This window comes from Schistocerca gregaria, chromosome 5, assembly GCF_023897955.1.
Source record: "Schistocerca gregaria isolate iqSchGreg1 chromosome 5, iqSchGreg1.2, whole genome shotgun sequence".
Taxonomy (NCBI): domain Eukaryota; kingdom Metazoa; phylum Arthropoda; class Insecta; order Orthoptera; family Acrididae; genus Schistocerca; species Schistocerca gregaria.
Window position 1 is genome coordinate 416928832 of NC_064924.1, and position 23901 is coordinate 416952732.

The window sequence follows — 23901 nt, forward strand, 5'->3', positions numbered from 1 at the left end:
GGGCCCAGACTGATGAACAGTACTCAAGTATCAGTTAGATTAGTATCTTGTAAGCCACTTCTTTCATGGATGAGCTACATTCCCTTAATAGTTTTCAAAGGAATTTCAGTCTGGCATCTGCTTTTCCTATTACTTGTTTTGTGTAGTCATTCCACTTGAGATTGCTCTGGATAGTTACTCATAGATATTTTATGGTCGATACTGCTTCCAGCAATTTGTCATAAAGAATGTAGTTGTACAGTAATGGATTTCTTTTCCTGTTTATGTGCAATGTGTTACACTCATTGACATGCAGAATAACTGCTAGTGTTTGCACCATTTATCAAACCTCCACAGGTCATTCCATAAATAAATATTGCCTTCTGGCATTGCTACTTTCTTACAGACAACTGCATCAATTGCAAACAGTCTTAAAGAGGTTTAGACACTTTCTACTAGGTAATTTATATACAGACAGTATTATGAAAAGGACAGATTGCTGTTTACTATGTAGAGATGTTGAGTCACAGATAACCACAACAAAAAGACTGTCAAACAAGTAAACTTCCATCCAAAAGGCCTTTTACCAAATTAGACAATACACCCCTAGACACACACCCATTCTCTCTCTCTCTCTCTCTCTCTCTCTCTCTCTCTCTCTCTCTCTCTCTCTCTCCCTCTCCCCTCTCTAATGCAAACACAGCTCTCACACACATGACCACTGTCTCTGGCTGCTGAGACCAGACTGAGTCTGAGAAGGAAAGACTATCTTTCTCATCCCGTCCAATAAGTCTCCCATGACCCGAGGTTCTGGGTGACTCATCAGTCCTTTTCCTTAACCCCTCTGCTTTCTCCTTTGACCCTTCTGCCAGAAGAAGGAGCCACTGGTTGCAAAAGCTGCTAATGATAATAACTTTGTAATTGTGTTCTCCTGCCACCACTTGGTGACTATGTTTGTAATCTATCCAACTGCATTATATTTTCAAATATTGATTATTTTTGTTCATATGTAGCCCATTTTTGGTTGAAATGGCTTTCAGTTTATTGTAAGCTCTTTTTAATGTAATTATCTTCATCAAATTACTTGATTCCACCACAATGTAAGAACTGTACTTTAAATTATATTTTTGGTGATAAGCCACAATGCCTTTTTCATTTGCACCTTCTATCAAAAGCTTTATCAACAGCTGTCTCCTGTAATGTCACTTCATAGTTTTGATAATCGATTGGTCCACTGGCTGCAGAAAACTCATTATGTTTGGCAGTAGGAGTTCCCTCACAGAACAGACATGAGCCATGAAGAAGTTCTTCATTTTTTGTCTTTTTTGTTTTTGTTGTGGTAGCTTCTTTAAAATGGTTGCAGCTGAGTAGTGCATGTCTTTCTGCACAAGACTTAGGAGGCTGCAATCCAAATATAGATTGAATTTCTGCATAGTATTAACCGAGTGAATAATGCTAATTCTCGGGTATAATCTCATGTTGTTAACAGTGAACAGTATTTTAAAAAAATGCTGTAAGAGACCAGAGTCATAATTCACAGACCCTTGAAAAGGGATCAACAAGAGATTTGTGAATTTACACCACATATTGTTGGAACTGCCTGTTTCTGAGCCAAAAAGGGCCTTTATGAATGGGAAGAGTTACTCTAGAATATAATGTTGCATGTCATCAGCAAATTAGAATAAGAAAATGAGATTATTCCTATGTTGGACTCTTACTTACTGCAGATACCATTGTAATGGTAAATATAGCAGTGTTCGGTGTCTGAGCAAGGTCCTGAACGTGGGCTTCCCATGACGGTTTAGCATTTGTCGGAACACCTGGGAATTTGGACTGTTCAAACTGACTGATCATATGCCCATTCTGTGTACTTTTAGTTGAATTGTGTGTTAGAAACTGCTAAAACTGAGTCTTGCTATCATTTATAATCAGTCAGGTTAGACTGTTTTGCTGAGAAATATCATGCTGAGAAAACTCAGGGCCTCCAAGTTTTACACATCCTTGCACAAACACCTGGTTTTAAACATTGTATTTTCTTTCACTACCGCTAGTTAGCACCAGCTTTGTAGTTATGTCTGTTATCACTAGTTAGCATTTTTTGCACTTGCACATTTGTAACGCAGTGTATTGCTACTGGCTTGTGTTTTTGAAGTCATTGCAACAACACTGTGTTGTTTCGTGGCATTTTGGTACAGTTGTTGAAGTATTATATCTGCTTGCAGTCTTCCAAAACAAATGGCTCAGAGCACTATGGGACTTAACACTTCTAAAACAAATAGTGATTATTCCAGTGAGGAAGAGCAGTGGGAAGACACTGCTGTTTTGGAATCTGGTGATGACTCTGTTGAACTTTTGACAAGTGAGGAAGAATGTGAGAAAGACACTGATACAGACTGGTCTTAGATGATAGTGTGGCATGTCACTGATGAAACTGCTGATTATGCTCCACTGAGATTTCTATTTACCTCTAATTCTGGCTGTATGATTCCTTTTGTTGATGATGAACTAGAAATATTTGAACAGTTCTTTGATAGTGATTTGATGAAAATGATACAGGTGGAAACAGCTAAATATATCATCCAATATGTTTCAACCCCCAGATATAATGTTTTGCCACCATCATGTGAAGAACTTCAATTTTTTTCCTCCTCTACCCATTTTTCAAAGTATTGTTTAGAAACCTGAATTGCAGATGTACTGCACACAACGAGAAAGCATATCAACTCCATTTTTCACTGACGTAATGCCGTACAAGAGGTTTCGTCAAATGAGAAAGTATTTTCATTCTTCTAATAAAGTAGTGTATGATGCTACAAATTATGCAAATTCTAAGCTGAACAAGATCTGGCCAGTTTAATAACACCCTGAAAATAAATTCTAAACTTCTTATGTTCCTGAATGGGACAGTACGGTGGATGAAACTTTACTTTTGTACAAGCCTGACTGGGTTGGGCACAGTATGTCCCACTGAAAAGGACATGATTTGGAATAAAATTCTACATGCTGTGGGAATCATGGCCTCTGATTATTTACACAGAGAAAGGGACAAAGTTGGATGCAAAGTTTACGGATTTTCCAGTTTCATTGCAAGTCATTTTGCCATTTGTAAAATCACTCATGGAGCAAGGTTATTGTCTAACAGCAGATAGCTTTTACACATGCACACAGCTGACATATTTCCTAATTTTGAAAACCACTGACAGCTATAGAATAGTAAAAATTACCCAGAAACAGATGCCACAATCTCTCTGAAATAAAAATTATGAAAGGAGGGTAATTCAGGTGAAAGACGAGGATATATTACGGCACTGTGATGGAAGGGCAAGAAAGATGTGGTACTTCTTTCAACTATCCACACAATGGATGTAGTGGAGACGGAGAGAAGGTCAAAGAAAATACTAAAGCTTAAGTTTGTGCTTGACTACAGCAATCCAGTGAGAGGAGTGGATCAAGCCAAACAGAGCATGGCATCATATCCAATACCCAAAAGCAAAGTTAAAAGTATTACAAGAAAATCTGCCCATTTGCTGGAAATTTCTGTGAGAAATTCTTTTACTTTGTATGGTAAATTTAGAGGGGAAAAGGACTCTCTGGTATTTATGTTGACCTTCTTGGAAAAAAATAGTTAAGAAATACAAATGGAGTGTTGTTTCTCCTAAGCCGGGCTGACCAGGATGAATGCCCCACCTTCTTCAGTTGACAGAAAGACATTTCCCAGAAGTCATTGAACCAAGAGAGAAGAAGAGAAATCTGACACGAGTATGCACAGTTTGCTCCAAGAAGCCGGATGCATGTGGGACGCACACTTGGAGGGAAACATGACCCTACTGCCCCCAGTGCCAGGTCCCCTCATGCACCACACCACACCATGCTTCAGAATCTATCATACAAAAATGGATTTCTGATACAATTCCAATGTGATTCTCATATGTGTATGTTATCTACTATCCGATTTATATCTATAAATAAAAAAAAATCATCTCTGTAATAAAAAATGTGTTTCAATGAGGATTTGCAGAGCTTTGTGATGAGACCAAGTCATCTTGAGATAATACCTTTTATCCAATTCCATCTACAATATCTCCTTAGATTTTCAAGATAAACATAGAAATGAGTTGTCAAAGCAATATATTGTCAAAAGAGTGTAACATTACATAGAAAAAAAGCAAGATATTGAAAGATTTGTGGCTGGAACAAGTATGGTAGAAAGTTAAATAAGTCTCTGTTGCCAACGGACTAATATTTATAGATAGTGTGTAATTGTACACACCATGTGTGTATATGCACAAATTCCTTTTAGTGTTAAATTTTGTAGATCTTAGTCTGAAAGACTAATTATCCTTTTACTCATTGAATGTCCCTGGAGTAGTGTCTATAGTTGTGCTACTGTTGCCCTGCACTCTGGTTGGAACATTTACAGTCTGCATGAGGTGATATGAATGTAGGAGGTCTTCCAACATTTTTCTCTTGCAGGATCACATACAAAATTTTGGTACTGTCTCTAAAGTGAACTAAGAACTCTCTTCAGTTTGAACAGAAATGTCTTGAAGTCAGAGTTAGGGAAACTATAAATAACTACAATCAAAATTTTCAGTTTACAAAAGTCAACTGTACCTGTGCAACCTTCAGTGACCTATTCAGTGCAGTGCTTTGATACATAGATAGATTCAAATGGAATACCATTTTTTATGTGCTTGGCCATTTCCAGTCTTCACAAAGAGCTCCTTACAAAATTGTCAGCTAATCTGTATCCCAGTGTAGGAAGACCTGAAGTGTCACATTGTTTACATGATGTTCTGATACATGTAGTGTCTTGATTAAATATAGCTAGTATTAACATCAAGCACTCTAGCAACTCTGATTGAATTTCATCCATAATATGTTCTGGATGACTTTCATTTTTCTTGTTTTTCTGAGGTTCCTCACTTGCCAGAAATTTGTGTAAATTAGATGCAATTATACACGATTGCTCAACTAGCTCATTTATTAGTATTATTACACTGAATGTACCATTGTACTATAAAAAATGGCACGTTCTTGTAAAAATGTCTTTAAATATCTTATGTAAGCACTGTGTACTCACACTGAGGTGGAGTACATCTGTTAAGAAAGCACACCTCTCAGCAAAGGTATTGCTATTTAGATTCTATTTTTATAGGACACGCAGTTAGTTTTCACAAAAAGTTCTCTGCACAGACCACAAACTGAAAGATAAATGTTGAAGCTAAGATATTTAATTTTACTTAATTATACTTAATTTTTCTCTTATTTGTACATGGTATGCTGCAAATACCAGTAATGTCAGAGTCGACATCTACTTGCAATTCATCAACTTCTTCTATAACACCTCTTATATTTCAATGAAATATGCTAATTCCTTGATTGATTTGATACCTGGCCTTTTTTGAAGATGGTCCCCTTTCTTTAGAGAGAATTCCCTTAAGCAGGGATATACATCAGCTGACTTCAATTTAAAGAAGGTGTCACTCTAACACCTATTACTACAAGAATTTTCCCATGAGTGATGCCCCCCTTCCCCCATCTGGTCCACTACATTGTTACCTATAAACTTTTCCAACCAGGCCACAACTAGTGAAACACCTCTATTGATAGACTCAAATGGCACCAGTGCCTTCTGTTGCTCCATGTTAATATACCTAATAGCAGTATTAAGATGAAGCTGATCAGCTGAAATAGCTGTACTAGGTGTACGTTTGTGCCACCAAACTAAGTTGTTATCTTTCCCAGTTTACCACCTATGTCATACTCATTGTCTATTAAGAGTAGTCCCAGAGCCACCCACGATCACTATCTGGTACTCTTTTATAAAATTCCTATGTAATTACTCTAGATTATCAGTCAACTGAGTCAACCCTGCACTGGACATCACAATGCTTCCTGCAACTGTTGGCCTACACCTCTACCACGAGAACTACCTAACAGCAGGATCTTTTTCTTCCTATCTGAATTTACAACTGCCTTAGACAGCTTAACTGCTGAGGTCTACTGCATGTTTCCTTTATCTACAGGTACAAGAAACTTCCCTCCACTAAACTCTTGACTGCTGGTCAAATCTATTGCTGACAGGAAGTGAAACTGTCTGAATATAACCTTCTCTAGCAGCCTTTCTACCAACGGATTAGAATTTACAGATGGTGTGTAATTGTACACACCATGTGTGTATATGCTTGCCAATGGATTAGTATTTTCTATTCCACAGCTCTCTTCTACCTCAGCCAGACCAGTTCCTCTCTTGCATTTTCTAACTGCAGTTGAAGAGTAAAAATCTTACACATATGCTCCACTATTAACTTATGTTTGCTACTTATCCTGCAATTTCAGGGGAGGATAGCACTAGAATGATGGTTTCCTCATTGAATTTCTTCCAGTGAAAATACTTTTCACAAATCTCACACTGTAACCCATTAGTCACAACCTAGGAAAAGTCCACAACTTCCCATTCATGGTAAACATTTTACAATTGTGAAAAAGCTACTTGTCTCCGTGCTGAAAGACAGGATAGGGCCACATACATCAGCAAAACCAGAAAATTTTCCTTGTGAAGGTTAGTACTGGCCTGCTAATTCTATGAGCTAAGTTTAAAATTTTTGAAAATGTATATCTACAAAAGGGAATTTCTTAGTCTAAATGCACCTTCAGTAATAAAAATGGATATCAGCAGTCCATTTAACAAGTATAGGCTAGGATGTACAGTGAAACCCATATTTTATGTTTTCATGCAGTCCAGACTTAAAAAATGCAGAAATAAGGAAAATATTACCCCCCCCCCCCCAAAAAAAGAGACAACATATATAATTAGCATATATGATTAAAAACTGCAGTCCTTTCCAATACTTTCTATAAAATCTGTCTAAGTGAAGGAAATTAAATTTACAATATAATGTTTATAGAATAATTTGTGGTAGTGAATTTCATCAGTTCTTAAAAAATCACAGATGTGTAACAGCAAGTAAGAACTCATAAAAAAATTGAAAGTGATGTCTGGGTACAAGGTAATAGAGTTGTTTTCTGACATGCTATGACCACAAATTATACGTCAAAACACACATTTTTAAGAGATCTTTTTTTTGTGCTCACCCAGAAAAAAGCAAAAATTTACAAACATGGTGCATTAAACCAAAAAATGCAGCAATTAAGTAGTTATGCATAAGCATAAATGTGGACATCTTCTTAATAACTTATTTTGTCACCATAGCTGTTATTGTTTAATGCTTTCATTATGAGCCACACTCCATTTGCTAACCACGAGTGAAGTGTTGTTTTAGGCTTGATGAGAAAACAGACATAAAAAAATGCATTTACTTCTCCAATTTATGTTACAAGCTTATTAGAAGTTGGCTGGGTGAGTTTCTGTACACTGTGTAAAATGTAAACTTGAAAGAAAGTTCAGATGCTACAGTTTTGCTTGATGGCCTCTATCACTGCTGCCAGTCTTTACGATTTACAGTGTGTGGTGTGTGTGGTGCAAAGTCTATACAGTGTGGTCCATTGATTGTGACTGGGACAAATATCTCACAAAATAAGCATCCAATGAAAAATCTACAAAGAATGCAGCTTGTCTAGTTTGAAGGGGGAAACCAAATGGTGCTAGGGTTGGCCCGCTAGATCGTGCTGCCATAAGTCAAATGAATATCAACTGCATTTCTTTTTTAAATAGGAACCACCATTTTTTATTACATATCCATGTAGTATGTAAAGAAATGTGAATGTTTTAGTTGGACCACTTTTTTCGCTTTGTGATAGGTAGCACTGTAATAGTCACAAACATATGGCTCACAATTTTAGATGATCAGTTGGTAACAGGTAGGTTTTGAAAATTAAAATACAGAACATAGGTACGTTTGAACATTTTATTTTGGTTGTTCCAATGTCATACATGTACCTTTGTGAACTTATCATTTCTGAGAACACATCCTGTTACAATGTGATTACCTGTAAATACCACAGTAATGCAATAAATGCTCAAAATGATGTCCATCAACCTCATTGCATTTAGCAATACATATAACGACATTCCTCTCTACAGTGAGTAGTTTGCCTTCTGCAATGTTCGCACATGCATTGACAATGTGCTGACGCATGTTGTCAGGCATTGTCGGTGGATCACAATAGCAAATATCCTTCAACTTTCCGCACAGAAAGAAATCCAGAGATGTCAGATCTGGTGAACATGCGTGCCATGGTATGGTGCTTCGACGGCCAATCCACTTGTCATGAACTATGCTGTTCAATACCGCTTCAACCGCACGCAAGCTGTGCCGGACATCCATCACGTTGGAAGTACATCGCCATTCTGTCATGCAGTGAAACATCTTGTAGTAACATTGGCAGAACATTACGTAGAAAATCAGCATACATTGCACCATTTAGATTGCCATCGATAAAATGGGGGTCAATTACTCTTCCTCCCATAATGCCGCACCATACATTAATCCGCCAAGGTCACTGATGTTCCACTTGTCACAGCCATCATGGATTTTCCGTTGCCCAATAGTGTATATTATGACAGTTTACATTACCGCTGTTGGTGAGTGACGCATCATCGCTAAATAGAATGCGTGCAAAAAATCTGTCATCATCCTGTAATTTCTCTTGCACCCAGTGGAAAAACTATACACATCGTTCAAAGTCGTCGCCTTTCAATTCCTGGTGCATAGAAATATGATACGGGTGCAATCAATGTTGATGTAGCATTCTCAACACCGACCTTTTTGAGATTCCCAATTCTCATGCAATTTGACTGCTAGTGATGTGCAAATGAGCTGTGACAGCAACTAAAACACCTACTTGGGCATCAGCATTTGTTTCAGGTTGTGGCTGATGTTTTACATGTGGGTGAATACTTACTGTTTCCTTAAATAACGTGACAACCTGGTGAACGGTCCGGACATTTGGATGATGTCGTCCAGCATATATAACACACACCCATTGGGTATTTTGATCACAATAGCCATACATCAACACGATATCGACCTTTTACACAGTTGGTAAACGGTCCATTTTAACACGGGTAATGTATCATGAAGCAAATACCGTCTGCACTGGTGGAATGTTACGTGATACCACGTACTCATACGTTTGTGACTATTACAGCACCATCTATCACAAAGCGAAAAAAGTGGTCTAACTAAAACATTCATATTTCTTTACTTACTACACGAATATGTAATAAAAAATTGGGGTTCCTATTTTAAAAAATGCAGTTGATATCCATTTGACATATGGCAGCGCCATCTACCAACCATAGTGCCATCTGGTTTCCTCCTTCAAGTTAGGCAAGTTTTGTTCTTTGTAGTTTTTTCGTTTGATACTTATTTCTTGAGATATTTGGCCCGGTCACTGTCAGTGGACCACACTGTATATGAGTAGTATAAGTAGTTGTTCGAACTGTACTGTTTGAACATTTGAAATGTGCTGTTGCAAAACCCTTGTTCTATTTCTGTTTGGCATCTCTGTCACAGCACATCATCTGCACAAAAAGTATATTTTCAGCACACCTACCTGCACTCCCATCACATATCCAGTAGGTCAACTCCTATACACATCTTAGTATGGTGTGATTCCTGTGATGACTATTGAGTGATTTGATAATTTGCCAGCAATTAAGAGTTCATTAGCCAGAAATGGGTAACATTCCCTGATTATGATTGAGCATAACCTTTGAGACTCAGTGTTTGAATATAAAAGGTTGATGATTGATATTGTTGCTGAAAACATGCAAGGAGATGAGACGGAGTCATAAATGGCATAAGAAAAGGTGGTGGCTAGGCCCATTCATCATGTATTCGCTTGGTCCAGAACACTTTGCATCTACTGTCTTGTTTTTCTACTGCAACCCAGCAATAGTTGTATCATAACTGTGCACTGAAGCTAAATGTTACATGTTGTGTTGGCAACACCATTTGTGGATTATGTCAGTCAGCATTTCCTCTCTCACATCTCCCTTCTCCACAACGGGCTAAAATATTCCCTTAATTCCACCACCACCCTTGGTGAGAAACATTTGCCTTTTGAGCTACCTATAAGTTGTTCAGTCACATCAAACGTCAATAGGAAGAAAATGGGACAAAGTCAAGTGAGACAACGAGTAAGAACTTAGAATAAAGGTAAACCTTATTAGGAAGAAATGTAAAATTGGGGAATTTTTAGCATTGACCTTATGGGTTTTTCACAGGGGCTATGAATTTACATTGTAGAATCACAAAAAACGTAAAACTGAGGAATGTAAAAAGGAAGTTCCACTGTATTTCTATTTTAGATACTTAGGAAACTCACTCTTGAAGCATATTACAGACCATGGATTTTAAGTTCTGCAACTGATTATGTAAGTGTGAAATCAAACAAAAGAGCAAATAAAATATTGGGTGATCATAGGATTTTATTTTCACATGTATTACTGTATCATGTCCCTTATTTACACAATCATTTTTTGCCAAGGTTATGACAGACCATGTTAATCCAGTAGTTTTTTAAACAGTGTATGTTACATACTTTCTGAATTTATTTTTATTCTGCGAAAAGGCCAGTGCCACACGAGTCACCACAGTATGTCAGCTTCCCGGCTTTGTTGCCAAAGAAGTAATCAGATAAATTGGGCTATATACTTATTTTAGAGTTCTACCTCTAGTCAGAACATAACAATTTCTAATTCAGTACTGATTATTCCAGAAAGAAAGTTTTGGACTTCATTAGCAATCTTAACCTATACGTAAGGAAATGAAACAATGCATGCTACATGAAGATTTACATTGCAGCAGATATGTACTATAGGTGGTGAATGAAAGCTGATGTTCTATCCTTTACATTTTATGGATGTAAATCAGTCATGCTTCCATATATTAAAGAGCACAATCTAATGGGAAAAGTCCAAGATCATCATATTGCATATTTTCAATTAATATACAAGTCCTGTGCAACACATCCAGTGAGCTTACTCTTGAAGGTGGGCAAGGACATTCTTTCTCGATTGGATAGTGAGTGATACTGTTCTATGCTGCTTGAAATAATCTTCACAGTGCATACCATTGTTTTTTCAGAACCTATTCTAGCAGAATGTGTAATATGATTTTCTTACCAGTTCTTCCTTATTTGTTCCAAGGAATGTTTTTACTTGGAAGTCAGCCATCAAATCAGAAAAGAAGTTAACAAGGATTTTCAGTGCAAAGGTAGCAGCCAAGTGTGGGATCAACTGCCACTGCTATAAATGATGAAATAAATGGTTATTTTGTGAGAAATTTGTATTCCTCCACAGTCTAACACCATGAGAATGTAGCGATAATGGAACTAACACAATGACTCACTAAATAAAATATAGACTCAAGCTATGTGATTATTACTTAAGTTAAGCTAAAATGTTGCTTTCAGAAACTTAAAAATCTGATTATCCAGTTCAACATGAACATATCACTTTCTATGACTGAGAGTATATGAGCATACACTTCTTTATGTAATTGTAAATATGTCACCTGTCCTATACATCATGTCATTGTCATTGCACTTTTAAAATAGAGTTAAGCAATTGATAAATAAACATTCACTTAAAAATTTGAAAAATTAAATAATAAATTTCGTAGTAGCTACTAACATGGAAACAGCTTTATAAACAATTGAAAAAAGATATTATTTAGGTGATTTTTTGGTTCACTTTTGTTCGTGTGTAATGTCCTATAATCTGTAAGGACACTGAAGAGAGGTAATCTCCTAATATAACTACCAGGATCAAAACAAATCGGGGTTCACAAGATGTATAGTATACTTAAGTGTATCAAAAATTTAATTCACCTAAGAACACTGTGAAAGGAGGCAGAATGGAACAGTGCAACAGTTCAGAAACAGATGAAGTAGCTACAATTACTGTCCCCCAGTACGATACCTCAGTATCATAAATTAGACAATACTGTTTTGTTAATATATGTTATGGATTCAGTGATATTACTGATGAGTTCTAGTGGTACACTGTCAGTCATTCACTCAATCTGATTGAAAATCAGTGACATCACTGATAGAAATGAAAAAGAAATCAGCAATAGCACCAGTATTGATTCCAATAGCATTAGACTTATGAACATACGGAATGATTCAGAGCTTTTACAATACTTATTTTATAAAATTTACAATAATGGATGCAATACGGTACAATGCAATACATTCATGAGAGTACTCATATTAACTAGTCATGATAGTTCTCACACTGACAATAATACATGAATAAATGAGGTACATAAGACAACAAGATATCAGAATTAATATTTATGCATACACTATTAGACACTCATATTAGTAATTCATTGGTACTTGAAAATCAATATGATATCTGTCATGAGAAAAAGTAATTTATATTTATTTATGCATGCAGCAATGGGAGATCCCAGATAGAAAATACTACTACACACACATATACTTGTTCCATCCTTTACAAGCTTCTTCATCTCCAAATCACTACTGTAACCTACATCTATTACAGCCTGCTTAATGTATTCTCCCTTGGAATCTTTCTACATCTTCCACCTGCCACTCCTTCCTAAATTACCAAACTGATGAATCCTTCATGCTTCAGACATGTACTATCAAAGTGATCCTTTCTTTTGGTCAAGTTATGCCGTCAATTTCTTTTTCCCCCAATTCAGTTTGATATCTCCTCATTAGTTACTCATTCTACTCATTTAATCTTCAGCATTCTTCAGTAGTACAAAATTTCAAAAGCTTTCATTCTCTTCTTTCTGGATTGCTTATCATCTATATTTCACTTTCATACAAGACTATATTCCAGACCTTCAGAAAACACTTCCTAACATTTTAAACTTATATGGATGTTAAAAAATTTCTCTCCAGAAATGCTCTTCTTCCTATTGCCAATTTTCATTACATATGCTCATTATTTTAATCATGGTCAGTTGTTTTACCATCCAAATAGCAAAACTTATTGACTACTTTTAGAGTCTCATTTCCTAACTTAATTCCTTCAACATCACTTGATTTAATTTAACTATATTCCATTACCCTTGTTTTACTTTTATTATTTTTCATCTTTTAACCTCTTTCAAGACATTATGCATTCCATTCAGATGCTCTTCCAAGTCCTTTGCCATCTGTGATAGATTTACAATGTTACCAGTGAACCTCAAATTTTTTGTTACTTCTACCAGAATTTTTATTCCTTTCCTAAATTTTCCTTGGTTTCCTTCACAGTTTGATCAGTGTGTGGCTGCCCCAGAAGTACATGACCTAAAACAAAAACACAAAAACATTGGGAAAAAATCTTTATTGCTCTACATAGTCTCCTTTCAGCGTGAGTTTTGCCGGAGGTGGTCTTAAGCTTCCATACCCTATTCATAGTGAAAAGTGAGTTCCACAAAATAGCCATCAACTACAGACTCCACCTCATCATTTTTGGCAAATCATTTACCACCAAGGCATTTCTTAATTTTTGGAAAGAGAAAATAATCAGAGGGGGCTAAATCTGGAAAATATGGTGCATGAGAAAGCAATTCAAACTTTAACACTGTGATTTTGGCCATGTCAGTAATGGATGTGTGACCTTATGCTCTGTCACAATTAAACAAAACTTTCTTTTTTTATTAATACAGCCATTGCTGCTTGATTTCATAACTCAAACACTGTAATAAATTTGAATAGTACTCACCACTGATTGATTTTATTTTTGAAGATAATCAATGAAAATTATCCCACACACCTCCACAAAAACTGAGATCATGAACTTGTATGCAGATGGAACTGTCTTCACCTTCTTTGGTACAGACTCTTTCCTTTCAGTCCACTGATCCACTGTTTTGACTCTTACATCTCAGATGTGAAGTGATGGATCCATGTTTCATCCATGGTTATGAATCAAAGCAAAAAATAGGTCTTATTGAAACAAAATATAGCCAAACACTTGACTGAAACATCCCCACAATGTTTTTTTCCCACTGTGGGTAAACACAGCTCCCATCTTGCACAAAGCTTTCTCATGGCCACATTTTCAGTTAGTATATTTGTACAACTCTTTCTAAAATGCCTACAATGTCTGCTAGCTCATGCCCTTTCAGTTGATGGCCATCCAGTACCATTTTGTAGACATATTTACACACTATTTCTTGTGTGGTCATCTCATTTAGACAAAAAGTGTGATATTCATCTTGCCAGCTCATACAGTTTCACTTAAACTGTCACCCACTCCTCCAGAGTAGAAACTAACTCGCTTGGACTAATCAAATGAAACTATATGGTTCCATGGACTGTTTCAAGACTCAAGCATGTATGATTTATGTATGCACACTGAAGAGAGAAATGAAAATTTGTACCAAGGTTGGGGTCTGAACCTAGGTCTGCTGTTCATTAGGCAGATGGGCTAACCACTAAGCCACCCTGACACACTGGCTTTACACAATGGACTACCCTAGCATGTCACCCTCCCCTAAACTTAAACAGCATTGCAGAGGCTCTTTAACTGTATTGTAATATACAGGCTAAAGTGACAAATGAAACTTTATACCAAGGCTGGGATTCAAATCTGGCTCTCCTGCTCCCTAGGCAGATGTGCTAACCACTACACCATCCAGGCACGGTGGCTTACCATACCTGCCTCCTCAATCCAAATTTCCATTCAGGTCTGAGCCCACTTGGTATCCTACCTTAACTAGAGCTACACTGTGAGGCTCTCCATCTGTATTGGAGCAGCACCCCAGCATTGAATGAAATGGGGGATTCTGCTTGAAACCCAAGCATAGGTAGTGCAATCCTCAGACGTTCTGTTTTTCATAACATGAGTGGGCGTGTGACGTATTTTTTAGATACATTAAGAATAGCAGTCTGTACATACCAAGATGTAGATGTATCAGAGTTTAATCTTGTTTAGTGAAACAATGATAAAATAAACTTACATGATATGAGCTAAACTACTATTTATTTAAACAACATTCCACTCTTGAACAGTATGCAGAAAAAATGAGTTCTTAAATTTTTCTGTGTGAGCCCTGATTTCTATTATTTTATCATGATGATCATTTCTCCCTATGTAGATGGGTGACAACAGAATGTTTTCGAAATTGGAGGAGAAAACTGGTGATTGAAATTTCATGAGAAGATCCCATTGCAATGAAAAATGCCTTTGTTGTGGTGATTGTCACTTCAATTCACGTATTGTATCTGTGGCACCCTCCCCCCTATTTCATGATAATACAAAATGAGCTGCCCTTCTGTGAACTTTTTCAATGTCATCCGTCAGTCCCACCTGATGCAGATCCCACATGCCACAGCAATACTCCAGAATAGGGTGGACAAGCAAGGTGTAAGCAGTCTCTTTAGTAGAGCTGTTGCACATTCTAAGTGTTCTGCCTATGATTCACAGCCTTTGGTTTGCTCTACTTACAACTTTATCCATGTGACCATTCCAATTTAGGTTATTTGTAATTGTCATCACAAAGTATTTAGTTGAATTTACAGCCTTCAGATTTGTGTGACTTATTGTGTAATTGAAATTTAGTGGGTTTCTTTTAGTACTCATGTGAATAACTTCACACTTTTCCTTATTCAGGGTCAATTGCCACTTTTCACACCATACAGATATCTTATCTAAATCATTTTGCAAGTCGTTTTGGTCATCTGATGACTTCACAAGATGGTAAAATACAGCATCATCTGCAAACAATCTAAGTCAGCTACTCAGATTGTCTCATATGTCATTAATACACATCTGGAACAATAGAGGGCCTATAATACTTCCTTGGGGAACGCCAGATATTACTTCTGTTTTACTCAACAACTTTCCATCTATTACTAAGAACTGTGACCTTTCTGACAGGAAATCACGAATTCAGTTGCAGAACTGAAGCAATATTCCATAGGCACACAGTTTGGTTAGAGGATACTTATGAGGAACAGTGTAGAAAGCCTTCTGGAAATCTAAATATATAGATTCAATTTGACATCCCCTGTCAGTAGCACTCTTCACTTCGTATGTATAAAGAGCTAGTTGTGTTTCACAAAAATGTTATTTTCTGAATCTGTGCTGACTATGTGTCAATAAATCGTTTTCTACAAGGTACTTCATAATTTTTTAACACAGTATATGTTACAAAACCCTACTGCAAATCGATGTTGGTGGTATGGGCCTGTAATTCAGTGGATTACTCCAACTTCCCTTTTTGTGTATTGGTGTGAATTGAGCACTTTTCTAGTCTTTAGGTATGGATCTTTCTGCTTCTGAGTGGTTTTATACAACTGCTAAATATGGAGCTATTGTATCAGCACACTTTGAAAGGAACCTGACTGGTATACAATCTGGACCAGAGGCCTTGCCTTTATTAAGTGATTTAAACTGCTTTGCTACACCGAGGATATCTACTTCTATGTTTTTCATCTTGGCAATTGTCCATGATTGGTAATGAGCCACTTGAAGCATTAAACAGTGCAGTTGCATCAGATACCTGCCAATGACTTAGTTAATTACCAACACCTTGTAGATAAGTGCCTCACTGCGGAACTATGCTGCTATCTCAGGATCTGAGACATTTATTTGCATGGATTGTAAATTTTTTCTCACCTAGCTATTTATTAATTTATATTACTGCTGCTCCATTGGATGTATGACAACACAACTTATGACTGTATTAGCTGAAGCAGTAATAAAGGAATAGGCATGGACTTGGAATTGTGAAATAACAATGGAATGTTACAAGATAATGTTTTTTGTGAATGGTGTGCTCTATACATAGGTGCACTCACTCAAAGGTTAATCAAATAAAACTATATGGTTCAAGAGACCTTTTCAAGTCTTAACCATCTACAATGTTTATATGCAGAATGAAGGGATGAATGAAAATTTGTATCAAGGCCGGGATTCAAATCCAGATCTCCTGCTCACTAAACAGATGCACTAACCACTACACTACCCAAACATAGTGGCTTTGCACAACTGTGCAGACTACCCTAGCATGCCTCTCTTCTTGTTCCAAATTCGCTTTCACTCCTCAGCTCACTTTGTATTCCCCCTAATCTGGAGCAGCATTGCACAAGTTGTCTAAGGGCACTGTAATCACACCACATCATTGAATGAAAGGAGGGGGTTCTGCCTAAAACTATAGGTTCCAGAGATCTTTCCAAGTTTCAAACATCTATGATGTATATCTGTGGGCTGAAGCAATGAATGGGAATTTGTATGGGGCCAGGATTCAAATCTAGCTCTCCTTCTCACTAGGCACATGTGCTAACCACTATGCCACCGTGGCATAGTGATTTCGCACAACTCCATGGACTACCCTAGCATGCCTCCCTCCTTAATCCAAATTCATATCCATGCCTCAGCTCACTTGGTATTCTCCCTAAATTTGAGCAGCACTGCAAAGGCTCTCCAAGTGTATTGGAACAGGCCCTCAGCATCAGACAAAAGTGGGGATTCTGCCTGAAACCCAGGCATAGATGCTTTAATGTGGTGGTGGATTTAAGTTCAATATAGTACAGCTAATTTCGATGAAATATTTATAATACAAATGAACCTTACTCATGAATTAATCTATCTAATAGCCAAATCCAAACCAAAATCCTTACAGTAGATCCTGAAAGCAGTCCTGATAGACAAACAGTAGTTAGCAGGAAATATCAACTGACATATCAAGACAAAAGAAGATTTGCTAAAGATTAAAAAATTCTTTGTGTCTGAAATAATTTTCTTTTTTATCTCATCATTTCCTGGATTTACATGAATTTGATTAAGTAACTTGCCAACCACTCAATTATTGGTTTTGGATTTTTTGATGGAACTCCATTTGAAGGCCATTTCTATAGACTTGTACATGTCTATTTGCTATGAGTGTTGTCTTCAGTACTCGTAGTTTAGCTCTGATTTCAGACCATTGTTATGAATGAATTTGAATGCCCTACAACATAAAGCACTGTTCATTGCTTATATATTGGTCTAAATTGGGGTGAAATGCTGCCTGAAGAGCTGTCTGTTTTTATACGACATCTGTGTACTTTGAGTCTTGGAATACTGTCAGGTTTTCTTTAAACCAATCAATGAAATCATGAAATCTGAACAATATTTGTACAAATTGCAATAAATATGTGGTCAAAACAGCAACACTAACAAAGCACTTTCAATTCAACATTTCCTAAGACCTAATTTATCAAAAGTTTCACCCCTTTTATTGGCTCTAACATTCTGACATAGGACATTCAGCACATGCTTCAAAGGTAAACAATAAAAGTTAAGGAAGTCTAACTAGCTCCTAGTGAAGCATTGCAACAGATTTTATTAACCTTCTGCAGCAGTCACCATAGGTGTCTGCAAAAATTTTTCAAGGGCGGGGGAGGGGTAACTCTCTTAAATTGTCATTTATGATGAAGATATGTGGTCAATTATGACATGTTCAAACCACAAGAACTAATTTTTATAGGTGATGTTTAAAACTTATAGTATTGTAGAGAATTGACATTTGTCCACTCAATACAGGAATGAAATCTCTGTATCTCAAATTCGAGGGGTTGGACATGTGTGCTTCTCTTTCCCTTTCCCTGCAGATATCTATGGCAGGCACAAAAACATCCATATTGTAAATGGGCAAGTACCATAAAAATATCTGTTCTACCACAAAAATAATGGTGACAAGGTCTGAAAATTGAGGTTGTATTGTTTTGCACATATAAAGTAGTATTCCAGAGCAGTGCTTCATAATAACAACTAATAACTCACCTGATACTGACCGTCTAACAAGGTGAGAGAGTTCTCTGCATCTGGGGTATGTACTGCAGCATATCGAATGGCAATAGGAATTGCTTTCTGAAGGTATGCCAAAGCTTGTGACAGAACATCTACTCGACCAGCAGACAATGTTCCAAATGAAGCTCCTAGAATTATATTTTTGGTACCACATATTAATATTAAGAGTTTCATTTTTTTAGCTATACTTTGTTAATTGTTTTAAATTAAGTATTTCTTTGGTATTCACAAATAATACAAACCTAGCCTCTTATTAGGGTCTTTAAACTGACTGACATAATTTCCTTCTGGAGTCACATCCCCTGTCTTATTTAGAAGGTTCTCGCGAGGTATCCTGTATCTATTGAATAACACAAAACCATTGTCAACTCCATTCAGTCCAACCTTTTCTCCCATATCACCAACAATAACACCAGCGTATGGCTGAAGGGTTGCTGGATTCCTTAAGGGAACAACAAATGCATGTAGACCACGGTCTGTTTTATCTGGTGTAATAAGTCTTGCAAATATAACTGCATGTGTGGCACTTTTTCCTGCAGAAGAAAGTCATTCATTGGTCTATCACAATTCACATATTTTCAGAGTTTCAGTATATTGCCATATCATTATCAAAAATTTTTAAATATTTATGTTCAATGAAATTAACTAAATTTATAAAATTGGAACAGTTCTAACAGAAGTGCAAAAACACAAGTAACAAATTTTGTAATTTGGTATCAGATGTGTTCAGAAGTTAAAACAAGAAAATATTACTAGTAATCTTTTCTTATTTTAACTTCTCTAAGACTGAGTGGTCAGTGTGCCTGACTGCTGTGCAGAAGGCCTGGGTTCAATCCCCAGTACTGGGAAGGATGTTTCCTAGGTAAGGGGAATGGGATCCATTCAGCCTTGTGATGCCAGCTGAGGAGCTACCTGAATGAGACTTGAGATACTTCCTTCTATGGATTAACTTTGCGAATTGCCAGCATAATGTGTGCCTTCTTTTCCCTTAACTTTACATCACCTCCATGACTTAGTTTATGTACTTCCTTAATTGTTTAATGCCAAGTATTTTATTTTGTCAGATATTCTGTTCTTGTTTAAACCAAGTCATTGTTATCATACCATCAACATATGCATATGTTTTATTTGCTTTAGATGTGTTTCAGCACCCTTTCATCCCCCCTCCCCGACTTCCCTCTGCTCTTTCTTTTCCCACACCTCCATTCTGTTAACAGTTTACTTTGTAGCTTAGATTCCTTCATAGCTACATTTCCTCATGTTTCAGTAAGTTTCATATGCTTAATATAAGCATTAATGTTTCATTATGTACCTGTATACATCTATAGTTTTGTAACTGACGTATTTCTGATGTACACTCATCCTGTTTCAATATAATGCTTGGATTTCCATTTGCCAACCCCTAATGCATGGTAGCAGTGTAAAATATTGAATTATTTATTGTTAAATACACAATAAACACATTCTTATTCACTTTGTACTGCCATATTAAACCTTACAGATTTTTAGTGCCTTTGCACTTTGTCATTGTACATACTCCTTCACACAATTATTGATGACTGTTGGGCTCTTTGACAGGTAGGACACATTCTTTTGTAATGGAGCTATGTTCTGAGATATTTTCATGAATTGTTGCCTGTCATAAGATTGTCACAGAGCTTACAGGACATTATACTTCATGTTGGTGCACTTTGTACATTACATTATATTAGAGAGTTTAATTCCCTTTTACAATTATTGTTTGTTTTCAATTGTATAGTCTGGTACTTAACTTCAAAATTATCAACAGATTACATACTTTATAATGATAATAGTAATAATAACAAAACAATAATAAAAGAAACAAACAAAAACAACAATAAAAGAAAGAAAATAGTTTTGCTATTTGGGGAACACAATAACTGATGATGGTCGAAGTAAAGAGGATATAAAATGTAGACTGGCAACGGCAAGGAAAACGTTTCTGAAGAAGAATGAGGAGGTACTAAACAGCATTGGAGAGAAGAGAAATTTGTGGCACAAAGTGACTAGAAGAAGGGATCGGTTGGTAGGGCATATTCTGAGGCATCAAGGTATCACCAATTTAGTATTGGAGGGCAGCGTGGAGGGTAAAAATCGTAGAGGGAGACCAAGAGATGAACACACTAAACAGATTCAGAAGGATGTAGGTTGCAGTAGGTACTGGGAGATGAAGAGCCTTGCACAGGATAGAGTAGCATGGAGAGCTGCATCAAACCCATCTCTGGACTGAAGACCACAACAACATCTGCATACTTCTATGTATTAATATTATACAAAATGCACCAATGATTAAAGAAAATTTTAGCTTGAAACTTGAAGTACTATTGAAAGTAAATTAATAACAATTCTCGTAAAATGAGTGTAGAGAATTGTTGAACAGTGTCTTATGAATGTATCACAAAAATCTGGAATGTGATAATTGAGGTCTGAGTATCAAAAGCTGGTTTTCTAAAATACTATTAAAAACTTATCAAAAATTCAGAACTCACAAACCAAAGAAGTTCTGGCATTCAAAGCTTGGGTATTGCTACATCTTTATGCGACAGCCATGATTTTGAAATTTTGGTTGAAACTGACAAAGCAGAAGAAAAGTTAAATTTTTGAGTCGAGCCTCCTCTTAAATTAATGAAACTAATTGTCTCGTAAAACTATTTCACCTCTTGATGTTTTCAAAATGTAATAACAAATTTTTATTTTTTATCATACACACATCTATAAATAGTCAAGATAAACAATGACTAATTAGTCCATGCTAATTAGTTAAAATGAGAACATCTATGTGAATTATGCAGTGGTCAGTAGATTGTAAATCTACATTGGTGAATAGACAATATTCAACAAAAATGTAAATTACTTTGCAAGAAATATTCTGTAGTGAGCTGCAAACTGTACAGCTGCTATCTGGGAACTAACTGTTTGCATGAAGACTTGTAATTTACAGTTTACTAATATCATGTATACAGTCTCAATTTAGACAAGCAGGTACATTTTGTATTCAGATAGTGTGTCCACATATTAGTTTGTCTTCAGAGAACTGTGTGATATAGTGACTATGAACATAACTTTCTATGTGGTCCAAATGCTTAGGATATTGCTTGTAACAAAGCTAATCATCAGACAAGGAAAACTGATTATAAGGAAAAAGAAAATTAATTACTGCAGTGTGGTGCACATTATTCGACATGTGTTCTTCAGATAATTCAATTGCTGGAAAACAAACATCATTAAGCAGCCATGAGCTGAAATATAGCAAAATAGAGGTAGACAATAAGACTCTACTGATACCACATTAGACAACAGTTAATGTTATGGTACCAAATATTCTGAAAATTGACTTCTGAAGAACACAATCCGTATGTGATGTGTATGTGATTTTTGTAACACCAACCAACAAAAGTAGTCTTTTCATTTTTTGTCTTTATACTGAACCATTGTAATTGCAAACACACACTGAAGACTGTACATCAGAATGTACAGTCATTAACAAACAAAGTTGATGAAATAAATATACTTCTCAATAGCAAATGGAAAGATGTTTCAGTTTAATGTATTTGTGAGCATTGGTTACAAAACGAGTATTTTCAATACTTAAGAATATTGCATTTTAAACTTACAAACTGCTTTTGTAGAATGGAAGCAAAACATGGAGGAACTTGTATATGTTGTTGTTGTTGTGGTCTTCAGTCCTGAGACTGGTTTGATGCAGCTCTCCATGCTACTCTATCCTGTGCAAGCTTCTTCATCTCCCAGTACCTACTGCAACCTACATCCTTCTGAATCTGCTTAGTGTACTCATCTCTCGGTCTCCCTCTACGATTTTTACCCTCCACACTGCCCTCCAATGCTAAATTTGTGATCCCTTGATGCCTCAAAACATGTCCTACCAACCGATCCCTTCTTCTAGTCAAGTTGTGCCACAAACTTCTTTTCTCCCCAATCCTATTCAATACCTCCTCATTAGTTACGTGATCTATCCACCTTATCTTCAGTATTCTTCTGTAGCACCACATTTCGAAAGCTTCTATTCTCTTCTTGTCCAAACTAGTTATCGTCCATGTTTCACTTCCATACATGGCTACACTCCAAACAAATATTTTCAGAAATGACTTCCTGACACTTAAATCTATATTCGATGTTAACAAATTTCTCTTCTTCAGAAACGCTTTCCTTGCCATTGCCAGTCTACATTTTATATCTTCTCTACTTCGACCATCATCAGTTATTTTACTTCCTAAATAGCAAAACTCCTTTACTACTTTAAGTGTCTCATTTCCTAATCTAATTCCCTCAGCATCACCCGATTTAATTTGACTACATTCCATTATCCTCGTTTTGCTTTTGTTGATGTTCATCTTATATCCTCCTTTCAAGACACTGTCCATTCCGTTCAACTGCTCTTCCAAGTCCTTTGCCGTCTCTGACAGAATTACAATGTCATCGGCGAACCTCAAAGTTTTTACTTCGTCTCCATGAATTTTAATACCTACTCCAAATTTTTCTTTTGTTTCCTTTACTGCTTGCTCAATATACAGATTGAATAACATCGGGGAGAGGCTACAACCCTGTCTCACTCCTTTCCCAACCACTGCTTCCCTTTCATGCCCCTCGACTCTTATGACTGCCATCTGGTTTCTGTACAAATTGTAAATAGCCTTTCGCTCCCTGTATTTTACCCCTGCCACCTTTAGAATTTGAAAAAGAGTATTCCAGTCAACATTGTCAAAAGCTTTCTCTAAGTCTACAAATGCTAGAAACGTAGGTTTGCCTTTTCTTAATCTTTCTTCTAAGATAAGTCGTAAGGTCAGTATTGCCTCACGTGTTCCAACATTTCGACGGAATCCAAACTGATCCTCCCCGAGGTCCGCATCTACCAGTTTTTCCATTCGTCTGTAAAGAATTCGCGTTAGTATTTTGCAGCTGTGACTTATTAAACTGATAGTTCGGTAATTTTCACATCTGTCAGCACCTGCTTTCTTTGGGATTGGAATTATTATATTCTTCTTGAAGTCTGAGGGTATTTGGCCTGTCTCATACATCTTGCTCACCAGCTGGTAGAGTTTTGTCATGACTGGCTCTCCCAAGGCCGTCAGTAGTTCTAATGGAATGTTGTCTACTCCGGGGGCCTTGTTCCGACTCAGGTCTTTCAGTGCTCTGTCATACTC

The 23901-nt window shown here is 36.6% G+C and overlaps 1 protein-coding gene across 1 annotated transcript in view; it reads right to left on the reverse strand.

The window, feature by feature from the left end:
- The window catches only part of LOC126272745 (peroxisomal acyl-coenzyme A oxidase 3-like), a 173810-nt gene that overhangs the window by 67818 nt on the left and 82091 nt on the right, over positions 1-23901 (reverse strand). The window contains exons 6-8 of the mRNA XM_049975804.1: positions 18961-19251; positions 18692-18846; positions 11075-11197 (exon numbers count right to left, since the gene is read on the reverse strand). Of these exons, the coding sequence (XP_049831761.1) occupies positions 11075-11197; positions 18692-18846; positions 18961-19251 (569 nt within the window). The remainder of the gene's footprint in view (positions 1-11074; positions 11198-18691; positions 18847-18960; positions 19252-23901) is intronic.